General features: G+C 28.2%; 1 protein-coding gene and 1 long non-coding RNA gene across 3 annotated transcripts; one reads left to right on the top strand and one right to left on the bottom strand.

Moving 5' to 3' along the window:
• The first annotated feature begins 39 nt into the window (after positions 1-39).
• On the top strand, positions 40-3,844 carry LOC126552560 (uncharacterized). Its single transcript, XM_050207278.1, has 3 exons — positions 40-289; positions 3,285-3,556; positions 3,637-3,844. The coding sequence occupies exons 2-3, from the start codon at positions 3,303-3,305 to the stop codon at positions 3,842-3,844; spliced, it is 462 nt and encodes a 153-aa protein (XP_050063235.1). The 5' UTR covers positions 40-289; positions 3,285-3,302.
• Positions 3,845-6,360: 2,516 nt separating this feature from the next.
• LOC126552138 (uncharacterized) lies at positions 6,361-8,603 on the bottom strand. Of its 2 annotated transcripts, none has more exons than XR_007605979.1 (3): positions 8,020-8,603; positions 6,716-6,860; positions 6,361-6,645 (listed from the first exon to the last, which is right to left on the bottom strand). It is a non-coding gene; the product is annotated as an uncharacterized LOC126552138 (long non-coding RNA). The 2 variants fall into 2 exon arrangements; XR_007605978.1 differs by lacking the exon at positions 8,020-8,603 and adding an exon at positions 6,940-7,283.
• Positions 8,604-13,052: the final 4,449 nt, after the last annotated feature.

Genomic DNA, 13,052 nt, shown 5'->3' with positions numbered 1-13,052 from the left:
ATACTATTCGGCCATGTTTGTATTGATCTCCTCGCAACGGAACAACGTTAGCTCGTTTTTGCTCGTGCACGTCGTGGGAGGCCGGGCTGTCGATAGCCCGCGCATGCGCTGTAGTCGTTTCAATTTACCACCCTCCCCCCCCCAACCCCCGCGCCTGCTACTAGTACAAAACACAGTGTAAACTCCCGTCACTGCGGACCGCTTTATTTTCCTTCGTGTACGCTGTAGAGTGCTGACGTCTGTAATTCACCGCGGATCGACATAGTATTAACGCAGCACAAAACGTTTGGTAAGTTGTAAAAAATATTAATTTTCTTATAATAATATGCATATTGTCGTATGAAACTCGCGTTTTATGTTAACTGTAGTGTCTACATTAAGGCTGAGGCTATACACGGCGTTTTCCGCCGCGTTTCGAACGTCGCGTATTCCGCGTCGTTTTCTGCTGCGTTTTCCGTCGAATCGAAAACGCGTTTGTTTACATCGGAGTAGCTTTACGAGATGGACGTAATGCGTCGCGTTTTTATTATTTCGGCGTTCGTCCGCTAAAACGCAAACCGACCAGCGTTTTCCGCCGAATCGAAAAGGCGTTGGTTTTTATCGGAGTAGCTATACACGACGGACGTGATACGCCGCCATTTAATTGTTTCGGCGTTCGCCCGCTAAAACGCAAGCGACTGGCGTTTTCCGCCACGGACTAAAACGCGGCGTAGTAAGTCCGTCTTGTATAGCTACTCCGATATAAATCCACGCATTTTCAATTAGACGGAAAACGACTCAGAAGTACGCAACGTTCGAAACGCGGCGGAAAACGCCGTGTATAGCCTCAGCCTTAATATATATATAGGGAATAGGAGCGTAGGTGTACCAAGGAACATTATGCTATAAATTTAGGGTTCGGATTCATATTGTGTCTGAGTATAGGTATATACAGTCTCAGTAGAGTAAAAATTTTAGACGATTCATTTTGAGAAAAAGATTCCGATTTCTTTTAATTTCAATAAAGAAGGTAACTGGAAAAAAATGTATGAATCATTTATGGCTAATGGATTTAATAATAACTATAATACTTTTTGTTTAATTTTGTTAAAAATACGTGCAATGATACGGCCCGTTTCACGGAGACGCGTAGGTATCGTACGCGCGCATTTTCAGTAATGCTGGCTGTTCATTCATCCATGATACTGATACAAACAAAATATTTATTGATCGATTATTCAACATTTCTTTTTGCTTTATGTAATAAATGATTTAATTATATTGTTTTTATATTATTAAGCTTCATTTGAGTATAATTAGATGTTTAACGAGTAATGTAAAAATAATTTTGCTTATGGAGAGAATATAAACACGGAATATTTGCAGTTTTTTTAGAGAATGTATGTATCATATTTTAGACATATAGAAAATATAAATCCGGACCCTAATTTTAATATTAATTGTATATTATGTATTAAATGATTTAAATATATTGTTAACTAAATTACACTTCAATATTCAACCTATGAATATCATCATAGGTTAGATTATTTATACAACTTATATAATAGCAACACCATTTTGGCATTGTAACTTTGCATTTTTTGAATAAGCTATGTATTAGTATTTAGTACTCATTACATCATGTATTTAAGGGGCCCGGTATTAGATTTTCAAATTTTCGGCAATTTTATAAAATTTTATAATTTAGTTAACACCTTAATTAGAGTACTTTTCCACTAATTTACTACCCGATTGTTGTTGAAGGGTGGATATGATAGAGGGTATTATATAAAAAAAAATGACTTCACAGGAAAAATTCTCAGGCCTTGTAGAATTGTCGGATTTTAGTAATTATATTTTTATTTGAAAGAAGAAGACTTCTTACAAGACGCATCGAACTCCGATTTGTATTTTATTCAAAGTAATAGTAAAATATAATTTATACAAAATTGCTTAAAATTTTATTATTTTTGAAGACCGATTATAAAATTTAAATTAAAATTTTTCAAAACGGAGACCTATGCGGCCTGCAGAATATTGAAATTGTGTAGTATTCAAAATTATCAAAAAAAAACTCTACAATATTCCAGGAAAAATTGATTTTATTTATTTTTCTCACTGCTAGATAAATATAAATTATAAATTAATTAATTTATAAATTACTATTTGTGGGTTTGGATTTACAGGAATAAAAAAACAAATAGTGTTCCTCAAGGCTCTCACTTAGGAGTATTATTTATAAACTATTCGATTAATTATAATGTTGTAATCCCTGAGCTTATAGCTCAGATCAATTTCCGTATTCTCTCTTTTTACTCAAGAAATCATGATCTTTTTGCCATCCCACTCCTCTAGTCCACATCAAGTAATGACTCAATCTTTGTTAGAGCTCTGAAACTTGTTAATTTAGTTTCCACCAACTTATTTTTCAATATTTCTAGTGATACTTTCAGATTTAAGTCAATTATGTTTTTAAAAGAAATATTATAATTTTAATATTAGTACTCGTTAATCAGTGATTTCTTTATGTTTTTATATATTTTATATTTTAATTATTTGTACCCTTATATGTTCACATACTTTTGAATATTACTTAGTGTTGTACTTAATAATCATTATATTCTGTAATTACTTTTTTCCATACATTATTGGTCTATATACCACATTCAATTTTGTAAAAGGGCTAGTCCCATTGATTTCTAAATAAATAAATAAATAAATATTAATAAAAAATGAAAGTATAGATTATAAGTTATTAACTTCAATATTAGTAAGATATTACAATAATAGATTGTAAAATAAATACATACATCAAATTAAAAAAAAAAAGTTTATTTACTTATAAATATTCAAATCCTAGTTACCTATTAAAGTTATTGTATACGTTAAGTATATCATTTTAGGTTATTACACATTTGATATTTGTAAATAACACTAAGGTAAATAATAACGAATAAATTTGTATTTATTGTGGTAATGCAAGAAAAAAAATAGTGGTACATCATTTTGTAGGATATGTATTTATTGGTTTTCTTTAAATCCAAACTCAATATTGAAATAAAATTACAAAATAACAAATTTTTGAAAATTTACCAATATCTAAGTATTTTATTCTAAATACATTACATTGATTTAATTGATGGTTATCATTTATAGTTTTACATTTTAAAATCCAATTAGAGCAAATAATGTATCTATTAATTTTATAATACCTTATTTTTTTTTTTCTGTCAAAACATGAGACTTTTTTAGATAATATAGTATGCTTAATTGGTACTTATACAATTTTAACTTTTTAACAGAATTTCTGCATTATAAAGATGTCCAAAAATCCATTCATGAACTGTAAGTCGCGTAAGCGACGTAAGAATACAGGTCCAATTCTCGAACCCAAAGAAAAACCATTTTGTCCTCGCACAATGGTGAGGTACGATAATACAAAAACCGTATACAGCACTGTGTGGTCGTGTAAAATGTGTCTAAAGGTCCTTTTGAGTGAAGAGGCTGCTCGGTCACATGTAATCAATTGCAACGACAAAAAACAAAAACTATTAAAACCTAAACAAGAGCCTAAGTAACTATTCATCTAGTCATATTTTTTATAAATTATTATCACACATGATGTTAAATTCAAATGATTTTTATTTTGTTTAGAGATGATGTTGTTCTTCCTTATATATGTAGCACCTGTAACAAGGTGTTTTCGAGGAGTGTTGCGTTGAAGAGACACGTTGAAGTGCATCAAAAGCCACCTAGTGATTTTGAGTCCGAAGAATCTGATAATGAAATGGCCGATAATGCTAAACGTGTAAAAATTAAAGCTGAACATATAAAGACAGAATATATAGTCGATTCTGATTGATTAAATGACAGTGATTTAATCTAATTTTATTTCATTGTGTTCATATTATTTTAAATTCAATCAACTACCTATTATTATTATTTTTTTTTTTTTAATTACTTATGGCTAGGGCTCGAAAGTTGATGCATTTTGCATTTTTTTAATTTTTTTTTTCCCTATTTTAAGAACTTATGTCATATTTGCATTTTTTTTTAATCTAATATTTTAATATTTTTAAAGTCATCAACTTTCGAGCCCTACTTATGACTTATAGTTTAAATTTAACAAATGCTATAAAATCCTAGCCCTGCTTATGGGTAATCTTGTGCTTTTTTTTTTATAGAATTACAATATTTTGGTAGTTATAACTAAATATTTAACTTTGAATTATGAAATAAATTGATCCCAATAAATAATACATTTTGGGTTAGATTTTTCGTTTTCCTCAGTGGCCAGGGTGTGTGATTTGTATTTCTAGAAAAAGGTCATGATAATCACTTATAATGCTGAAATATGCAGAAAAATTATTTAATGTGATTAAAAAACATAATTATTTTTATCAATAAATAGTGAGGTTATACCTTATACCTAATTTATGAATTTTAAAGATTTATGTTATTATATAATATGTAATGTTACAAAATCATCCTTATGTAAAATTTACATAAGTAAATACATTATAATAATTAAAAATTAGCTAGAATACCACAAAACAAGATAGGGACTACTCATCAATGGAATTATTTACAGCAACAATCTCAACGTTATAACACAAATTATTCTATAAATATAAACTGATAAAATTGATTAACACTAACCAAAAAAATATGTATCTTTTTTCTACTTTCAAAAAATAGTGCTAAAAAAAAAAACAGCAAAGTAACATCAACGCTTTGAAAAATGCAAGTGGACTGTAATTTTACTAATAATAATAATGTTGAAGACAATTGATAACTATGTACCTCATCCTTGTGATAAAATAACATTTTATACTACAGTTTTAAAATATAAGATTAGGTATTTTATCATGATGTATGCAATCAACCATTATAATAGATCGATATTTAAAATTGGATTTTTAGTTTCTAAGCAAATGAGTCATTAACAGACAAACATAAATAGTAAAACTTTTGAGTGGGATATTTATCTGTAATTAATTACAGTATAATAAAAATTGGGAATTATTATTAATGTTGGACATCAGTTCAAACATTAATGGTTAAATGAAGAAAAACCTGTCAACAACAATTAGCAACATATATCTTATCATTATAGCTTATCAAATTTTTTGTTTTCCGATTTAATTTTTCTAACATAATATTAATAGGTACCTAATCTAAATCAATTGGTCTGATATAAGATTTAAAATATCACTATTGTGACATAAGTATTTTGGGTCAGAGACCAAATATTCTGTTAATAAGAGTTTAAAGACATAATTGATTTTGATTATCGATAAAGCTATTTTAGCACATTATTTCAATATTACTACAAAAAAATATTAAAAACTATGAAAAAAAAAAAAAAAAAATGTTAATCACAAGAATAATACTAATGTAGAAAATATAAAGAATAGTTGTATGAAATTAAATAATTATAAAGTTTATGATCTACACAACATTTTTAAATTAAGTTAGGTAGGTAATATTATATTAGACATTTATAATATTCTAAAAAAATAAAATAATAATTCAATTGATTTATTGTATGAAAAGATGTAATAATTATATTTACAGATGTTTGTTTAAAATTAATGTTGTGTATAATTTAAACGATAGTATTAATTTTCAAACTGATAAAATATATTCACTAATAACAAAAAATAAAACAAAACAATTATATGTACATATAAATACAAAAAAAATATAAAATAAAAATATGTAATATTTATACAATGTTAATACTGGATAATTATTATTATAAGTGAATCGAGAATTTAGGTACATAAACCTGTTGTATGGATCATCTAAGGAAAAATATTAATAATTCATTTTTTTTCATGCATATTTAATAAGTTCTCTGATTACAAATGCTGAAAGCAAAATTACTAGGTGATATTTCAGAGAAAAAATGAATTTAAAACTAGATTATTATTAAAAAAAAAAAAAAAATAATAAAACTGATGGAAAATAGGAACATATACTATGGGAAAAAATTAAAGCTGATGGAAGATAAAAACGTAATATTTAAGAACCTTACAACAGTATTTATAACACTATCTGAAAAAATATCAAAACTAAATTAAAAACCTTAAGACTGCATTACCAAAGGATTAGGTAGGTAAAAGGGGTTTTTAATTTAATTTTATTTGTTATTATTATTTATTAAAATTCTTATTTCTTGTGTCAAAGATAGTTATTTTTTGTTTTTATTATTATATATAACATTTCTTATAATAAACATTTATTTTTATTGTATAGTTTTTGAATTTTAAATACTTGACTAGATTGCAGATACTTACATAATATATAACACATTACACAGTTACTTTCAATAAAAAATATATATTTTATTAATAATAAAAATTATGCATAACTTTAAACAACATGTCTATGAAGTAAGTACCTATGTTATATTGTATTCCTATGTGTCTACCAAGAGCCAAGTGTAAATTTTGAATATGGTCAAGCTAATATTTCTTGGTTTACCATCACACCCAAATCATCATGCACAGGAACGTCAAGTTCATACAACTATACAAGGGAACATTGTTAGTAATACACATATTATGTAGAACTATACACGCATTTATTATTATTTATTAACAATGCCTTTTCTGGTTTATAGTGCAAAGACATTAAGTTCTGTTTTTCAATAAACACCTTGAATAAAGAAGAAAAATTTATGTTAAAATTGTGCTTAGCTTTGAAATTGGAAATAGATTTTAGGTACCTAAATCGCACTTTTAACACTCCGCTACAACGTTCTATTATGCGTCTGGTTGACATTTGTTTTTGATTATAATATCTTTCAGCATCCGTTGTAGGGATTGATATTGGTGTCAAAAACTATTGACGTGAGAGGTATCCAGAATTGCCTAATAATATTTTTAAATAAAGATGTTATTAAAAAGAAATAATTTGTAATTTAAATACAATGTTAGGAATGTATTTTACCTAATAAATAAATGTTATTATGATTGTGTCTGTATAATTGCTGAAAAACTGGTAAAACAGAACTATTATTTCATATATGTGTATTGTGGATGCTACCAGGAAATAATGCATTCACATTTAAAATTCTTAACTTTGAATCACAAATCTAAAGTTGAGTTTAAATATTTATTTATTTAGTTAAACTATAAGATATACACTGCAACCTTACAACATAAAATATATTAAAGGGCTGCCATTAAGTCACTTTTTCAACTGAAAACCATTTTTATTTTGGAAGTCTCTAAAAGCCCTTTTTTCAGTAAAAGTTTTTTTTTTTTTATTACTTTTTTAATATTATATCATTGATAGTTTTCTTAAAATGCTCGTTTTTGTAAAAATATTTGTTAAAAATCATGAATAAATAGGTAAATTATGTAGTATATTATATTATATACCTATTCATATTTAATGTTATATACTATAGGGATAATGTTAATATTTTATAACATGGCTTTAATATTTCAGTTGAATAATAATATGCTTTTAAGTATTAGTTCTGTCCTACAATGAATGATTTCTAAAATTAAATAATCTAAAAAAATAATAGGTAAATAATAAATAGTTATAATTAAAAAATATTAATCTAATATTCGACTATTTTCAAAATTAAACTTAAGTGGCAATCTTGTAATATAGTGAAAAATTAGGTTTGAAAGATTACCAATCTACCTATAGAAACTGTAATAATATTGAAAATCTTACTAAACAATTATTAAAAATATTCAAAAGAAAATTTAAAAGTTATCTATTGTGGATTTCAGTCAGCTTATTCAGAGTTCTAGGTAACTTAACCCATTCGTCAAATATTTATGGCTGGTTTATTGCCTCCACAACTTTGTTTGTACGGTAGAATACAGACGGTTGAGACAAAATTATAAACCGACTATTATCAGTTGGAGACTGGTACAATTTAGTAGCAAAAAATTCAATGTTACTAGAATCTTATTAATGTAGAGAAATATTAAATATATTTATATTATTTTGAAACACTACGTGCACAATTATGAAAAAGGAACATAAGAGTAAAATTTATTCACTAACCTTTGTATTTAAATCAATTGCAGACTGATGGTATTTTGAAATTATATGTGGTCGTAAATGTTCAATAAAATATCTTACAAGGTCTGTAGTAAGTCTGAAATTTTTAATGAAAATTCGATCTGATGTATCGAAAGTATCTGAATTTGTCTCTTTCCTTTGTGTTTGTCGTACGTTATTCACTCGTTCATGCTCAATAACATTATCAATCGCAAATAACATTGCCATTTCATCAAAATTTGCCATTGTAATCGAAGAAAGACAATTAATTACGGATGAATACAAAGGAATATACACAACGCAAAATGACAAATCGATAATTGATAAAAATATTTAGTGGGTAATAACTATAATGTCTAATATTCTGTTGTATAATAAGAAAATTTATATCACATTTCATACATTAGACGAATGTTTTTCGTTCGACTAAAATCATACATGTTTTTAAGAATACCAAATTTTTATTATCGTGCGATAAAATCCTTATCGCATTCGCCAGTTTATCGCGATTTCAAAAATCGGCCTCCAGTAAAAAGTACTTTGCATTGAAGTGGGTATGCTAAATGCTTACAATTTGTTTTCTATGGAGGTAAATTAAACTACAGTAATGATTTATACTACAACTTAAGAATTATTTTGTTATCGTTTATAGTGTTTATATCATATTAATATTAATGTTTTGGAATATATTTTATGTTAAGAGATCGCTTATATTAAAATATACTAGAACAAGTAGAATTCCTTCTTGGAATTGTACATACTATTAATTATGAGCAATTATAGTCTTATTATGAATACGGTGTAGACCGTCCAGTGTACAGTGTACAGAATTTATAGTATCAAGTAAAATTACTTGTTATCAATATTTTTGTTTATCACGTTTTTCGGTTTATCATTTTCTTCAAAATGACAACAAACGCACGTTTTTTTTTCGTAATCCTATCGTAGAATTTTTATTTAACGTTATGTATTTTTTTTCATGAACTTATTTAACTCTGTCGACTATCGTTACTCATTGCAGAGACGTAAGAACTAAACAAAAAAAAAAAAATGGTCGAAGTGCTTCGTGACAAAGAATTTCTAGTCAAAGAATATTTGGAGACCCGTGGATTATACAGTCATCATATTAACTCTTTCAATGCATTCATCGATAGCGATTTGAAGAAAATCATTCCGTACGAAGTGATGCAGACCCAAACTTTTATTTGCATTTTAAAAATATTACCTTCGGCCACCCACAGGTACGATAACATAATTTAGGTAGCATATGTCATACGTATAATTTATTGTGTGAATATAAATTATAATACTTAATAATTAATAATAATTAATTAATAAACATAAGCGAATAAAAAATTACATTATGCTGTATTGATGTTTGTTTCCATAAAATAAAAATAATTTTAATATATAAAAAAATAGCAACATTATTCACACAAGAACCTAGGTATTTAAGTATTTGATTCTGAACTTATAAAATAATTCGGTATTTCCATGTTATATCGACTACCCAAATACTTCCAAGACTACCTGTTAGAATCATTTGGGTTATCTCGACTACATCCGTATAGGAGTTCGTTAATAAATGTATATTTACGGGTTGCAATCTGTATCATTGTAATGTACAATTTAATTTTGTTTTCGATGTAAAATTACTATTAGCCAATTAGTTGACTCTAACCATCGTATATTGGTTTTTATTTCGTCAGTCATTCGATAACCGTCCTATATTAGAGTTACGTCTATTCAATATTTTTTTTTGTAATTTGCCATCGTCCGAAATCTTTTGGAAATGTAACATAAAAAATTAAAAAAAAGTAAATATACGATATGGTAATTGGTTTGCGAGATCACAAATATCGTTTACGACTGCTGTGTGATTCATATAACATGGCTGGTCTAATGAAATGATACTAAGTGATGTGAACAAGAACTACATTTAAGTGAAAATACAGTTATGTACTGGAATAATTACTTAAATGCAGTATGTGTAATGGCTATTGAAAATAAATCACAAGAAAAAAGTGGGCAAGTGGGTACCGTTCTGCTGTACATTAGGGGGCGGGGTTGACCTCGGACTAGGGTAGGTTAAATTTGAATGCAATGATAGGTATCATTGTAAACGAAAAACGATTCTGAACGTAGATGATTTGTCAGCCTAGGATATAATTTCCAGTTGTTGGTGAAAAAGGTGGTTTATGTTTTAATGGCCTGAATACACCAAAATTTAAGTTCTTTTATAATTATTGTAAGCTAAACTTATGAAAAATCTTGTATTAAATTTTCAACTCTTATAGCTACCTATAGGTAATTATAATACCTTTTTCTCACAATTTTCATAAATAATACAAATATTTATATACTTTATAATTTGTTAAAAATATTATTTTATTAATAAAAAGGGGAAATTGCATATCAATTAAGGATATAAAAACACGATTATAGAATATACTCGTAATATTTAGTAAAATCACAAAATAAATATAGGTACATAACGATTTTTTTTTTTTTTTTTTTTTATTGTAAAATTGAAAAAAGTTCACAAATATTCGTGATTTTGACAAATGTTGTCAATATTGAATATTTGAACTTCGAAGGTTTTTAAAAAAATTGTGCTTATGTATTTTATATATTTTTTATTACAGTAAGAACAATCCATGTAAAATAGTGTATCGACGATTGACCTATACTTTGATCTTTCGCCATTGCTTCTTGTTGACTAACAATCAAGTAGAATAATTGTATACAGACAGAATACTAATTTCAATAAAAGCTACTGATTTCCGATTCATGTATCACTTTCAAATCTTCCAAACACACTACACAATGTTCATAATATAACCATGTCGCCAATATAATATATATATTTTTAATTAACTTGCACCATGACGTAGCGTAAAATTAATCACCTACTGAAATCAAAAGTAATAATTTCAAATGTGTAACAAAAATATTAAATATTAATATATATATTTACGTACGCATATATATATAGAGAGAGAGAGAGACAGACAAACAGACAGAAAGAAAGGGAATACTTACCTAAAAAATAAATAAATAAAATAAAATATATAAATAAATAAAAAAATGTAATCATTATTATTTTTACATTACACTTATTTTATTACAATATTAGTCATGTTTGAAAATATTTGAAACAGGGTGATTAGAAAAATCAGTTTTTCCTATCATTTAATTTTTGTTTTAATACCATAACTATGCAATATTCTTGATAAAAAAAAAAAATTATCTACTGAATCTCAAATATTACAATACAAAACTACAAAACTACAATACTAATTATAATAAAAATTAATTCTATAAAAGTACAAATATAATGAAATAAGAAGACAATTCAAAAATAACTTTTTTTTGTAACCCGTGATGATATAATAATTGTAGCAAAGGAATGTATATATGTACCTATATATACTTAGATTATAATTATAGTTATACAATACAACAACTGTCATCAAAAATTAAATTTAGAGCAAGCGTGATAAAAAAAAATGTGTTACCTAGCATTGATAATATTATAGTAACCAATAGGTACTTCATCCAATATTCTCGTTCAGACAAAATACATAATATATACTAGGTAGCTAGAATTAATTTAGCATGTTATAAATTTCAAATATTTATACATGTAAATTTAAAAATATAATCTTACTCCACTTAATAGTTTTTGACATATTTATTCGAGGAACGATAGCTCATAGCTAGTAGGTACCATTGCATGTTGTTGGCGCCGCAAAAATCGGCCGTTAAAATAGGTATATTAATATGAATAATATACGCACGTCGTCGACCGATTCACACACACACACACACAAACACTCGCACGCCGTCCGCTATATTTGTTTCATTTTTTCTATTGTACTTAATATGTCATCTTTGTTTTGTAAATTATTGATATATTATTTCGTCGATTGTGAATTATTATATAATATTATAATGTATAGTAATAACGCGGCGATCGTGGAATTGTCCGTCGGCTGTATAATATTATTATAATCGTGTCAGTCTTTCTCCAGCGTTTATGCATCGTTAACGGCGGTTTTTTTTAATTTTTGCAAGTTAAAATTGTGAGCGCGAATCGCCACTAGTTTTAGATTCTGAACGAAGTGATGAATGTATTGATTTTACACATCCACAAGTATGCACATCTAAACACACCATCACATACTAGCACTCACAGGTCTTGTTCGGCGAACCTTGCCACTTCCTGTTGAGTGCTATATCTGTATACACAGTACACACAGACACACAAGTCGATCGGTGTGTGCACGAAGCATTTTGGCAAAGAACAAACATTTTGGTGACCGGGCGCGCGTATTATTATTACATGATAAGCAAAGAGTCCCGACCTTATCTTCTAAGACCGTGATATTGTGTAATCCTATATTGATGACTTTATTATTTGTCCACATGCCAAAAATAAATCACATACCTACTTGATAGTTGATAATATTATATTTAAAATTAATAGCTACACGGCACAACCGGTCTGAGCTACACGTGCGCGGCGTCGAGGCGAACTTTGGAGCACGTGTCCAGTGACTGTCCACCACCCCGCTGCCGCCCAACGTTACCGCGACACCGCGGTTGTGGATTACTCGCCATCCGTCGCCGTAAGTCGTAACGGCCGCGGTTCATTTTTTTTCCACTGGCTATGGGAACACACGGTCGTTATTTAACGCCGTAAAGTCAAGGTGCACGTGATGTTTTGCACTCGTGTGTTGTGCTCTGTTCATTTTCATGTATTTAACAAAAAACGCGCCTTAAAATTACAGCTTGGTACAAATGCCGCGTGTTCCCATCCTATAACGGATGTCGTCGCGTTCACCGCAGGGCGTAATCGACCCGCTGAGTGCGTTACTTCGGTCGCGTGTCAAGTTCTTTTTAACTTGCCCTACACCTCGACAATCATATCGATACTTTTACTTCGAACGATTCACGTCGACGGTCGTGTGTGTGTGTAAGTCACATGTATAAAATATATTGCACCGGCGTTCATACGCGTTGTGCGTCGCACA

The sequence above is a fragment of the Aphis gossypii genome, chromosome X (genome assembly GCF_020184175.1).
Source record: "Aphis gossypii isolate Hap1 chromosome X, ASM2018417v2, whole genome shotgun sequence".
Lineage (NCBI taxonomy): Eukaryota > Metazoa > Arthropoda > Insecta > Hemiptera > Aphididae > Aphis > Aphis gossypii.
Note: the sequence above shows the minus strand (reverse complement) of the source record. Positions and strands in the feature narration are given on the sequence as shown.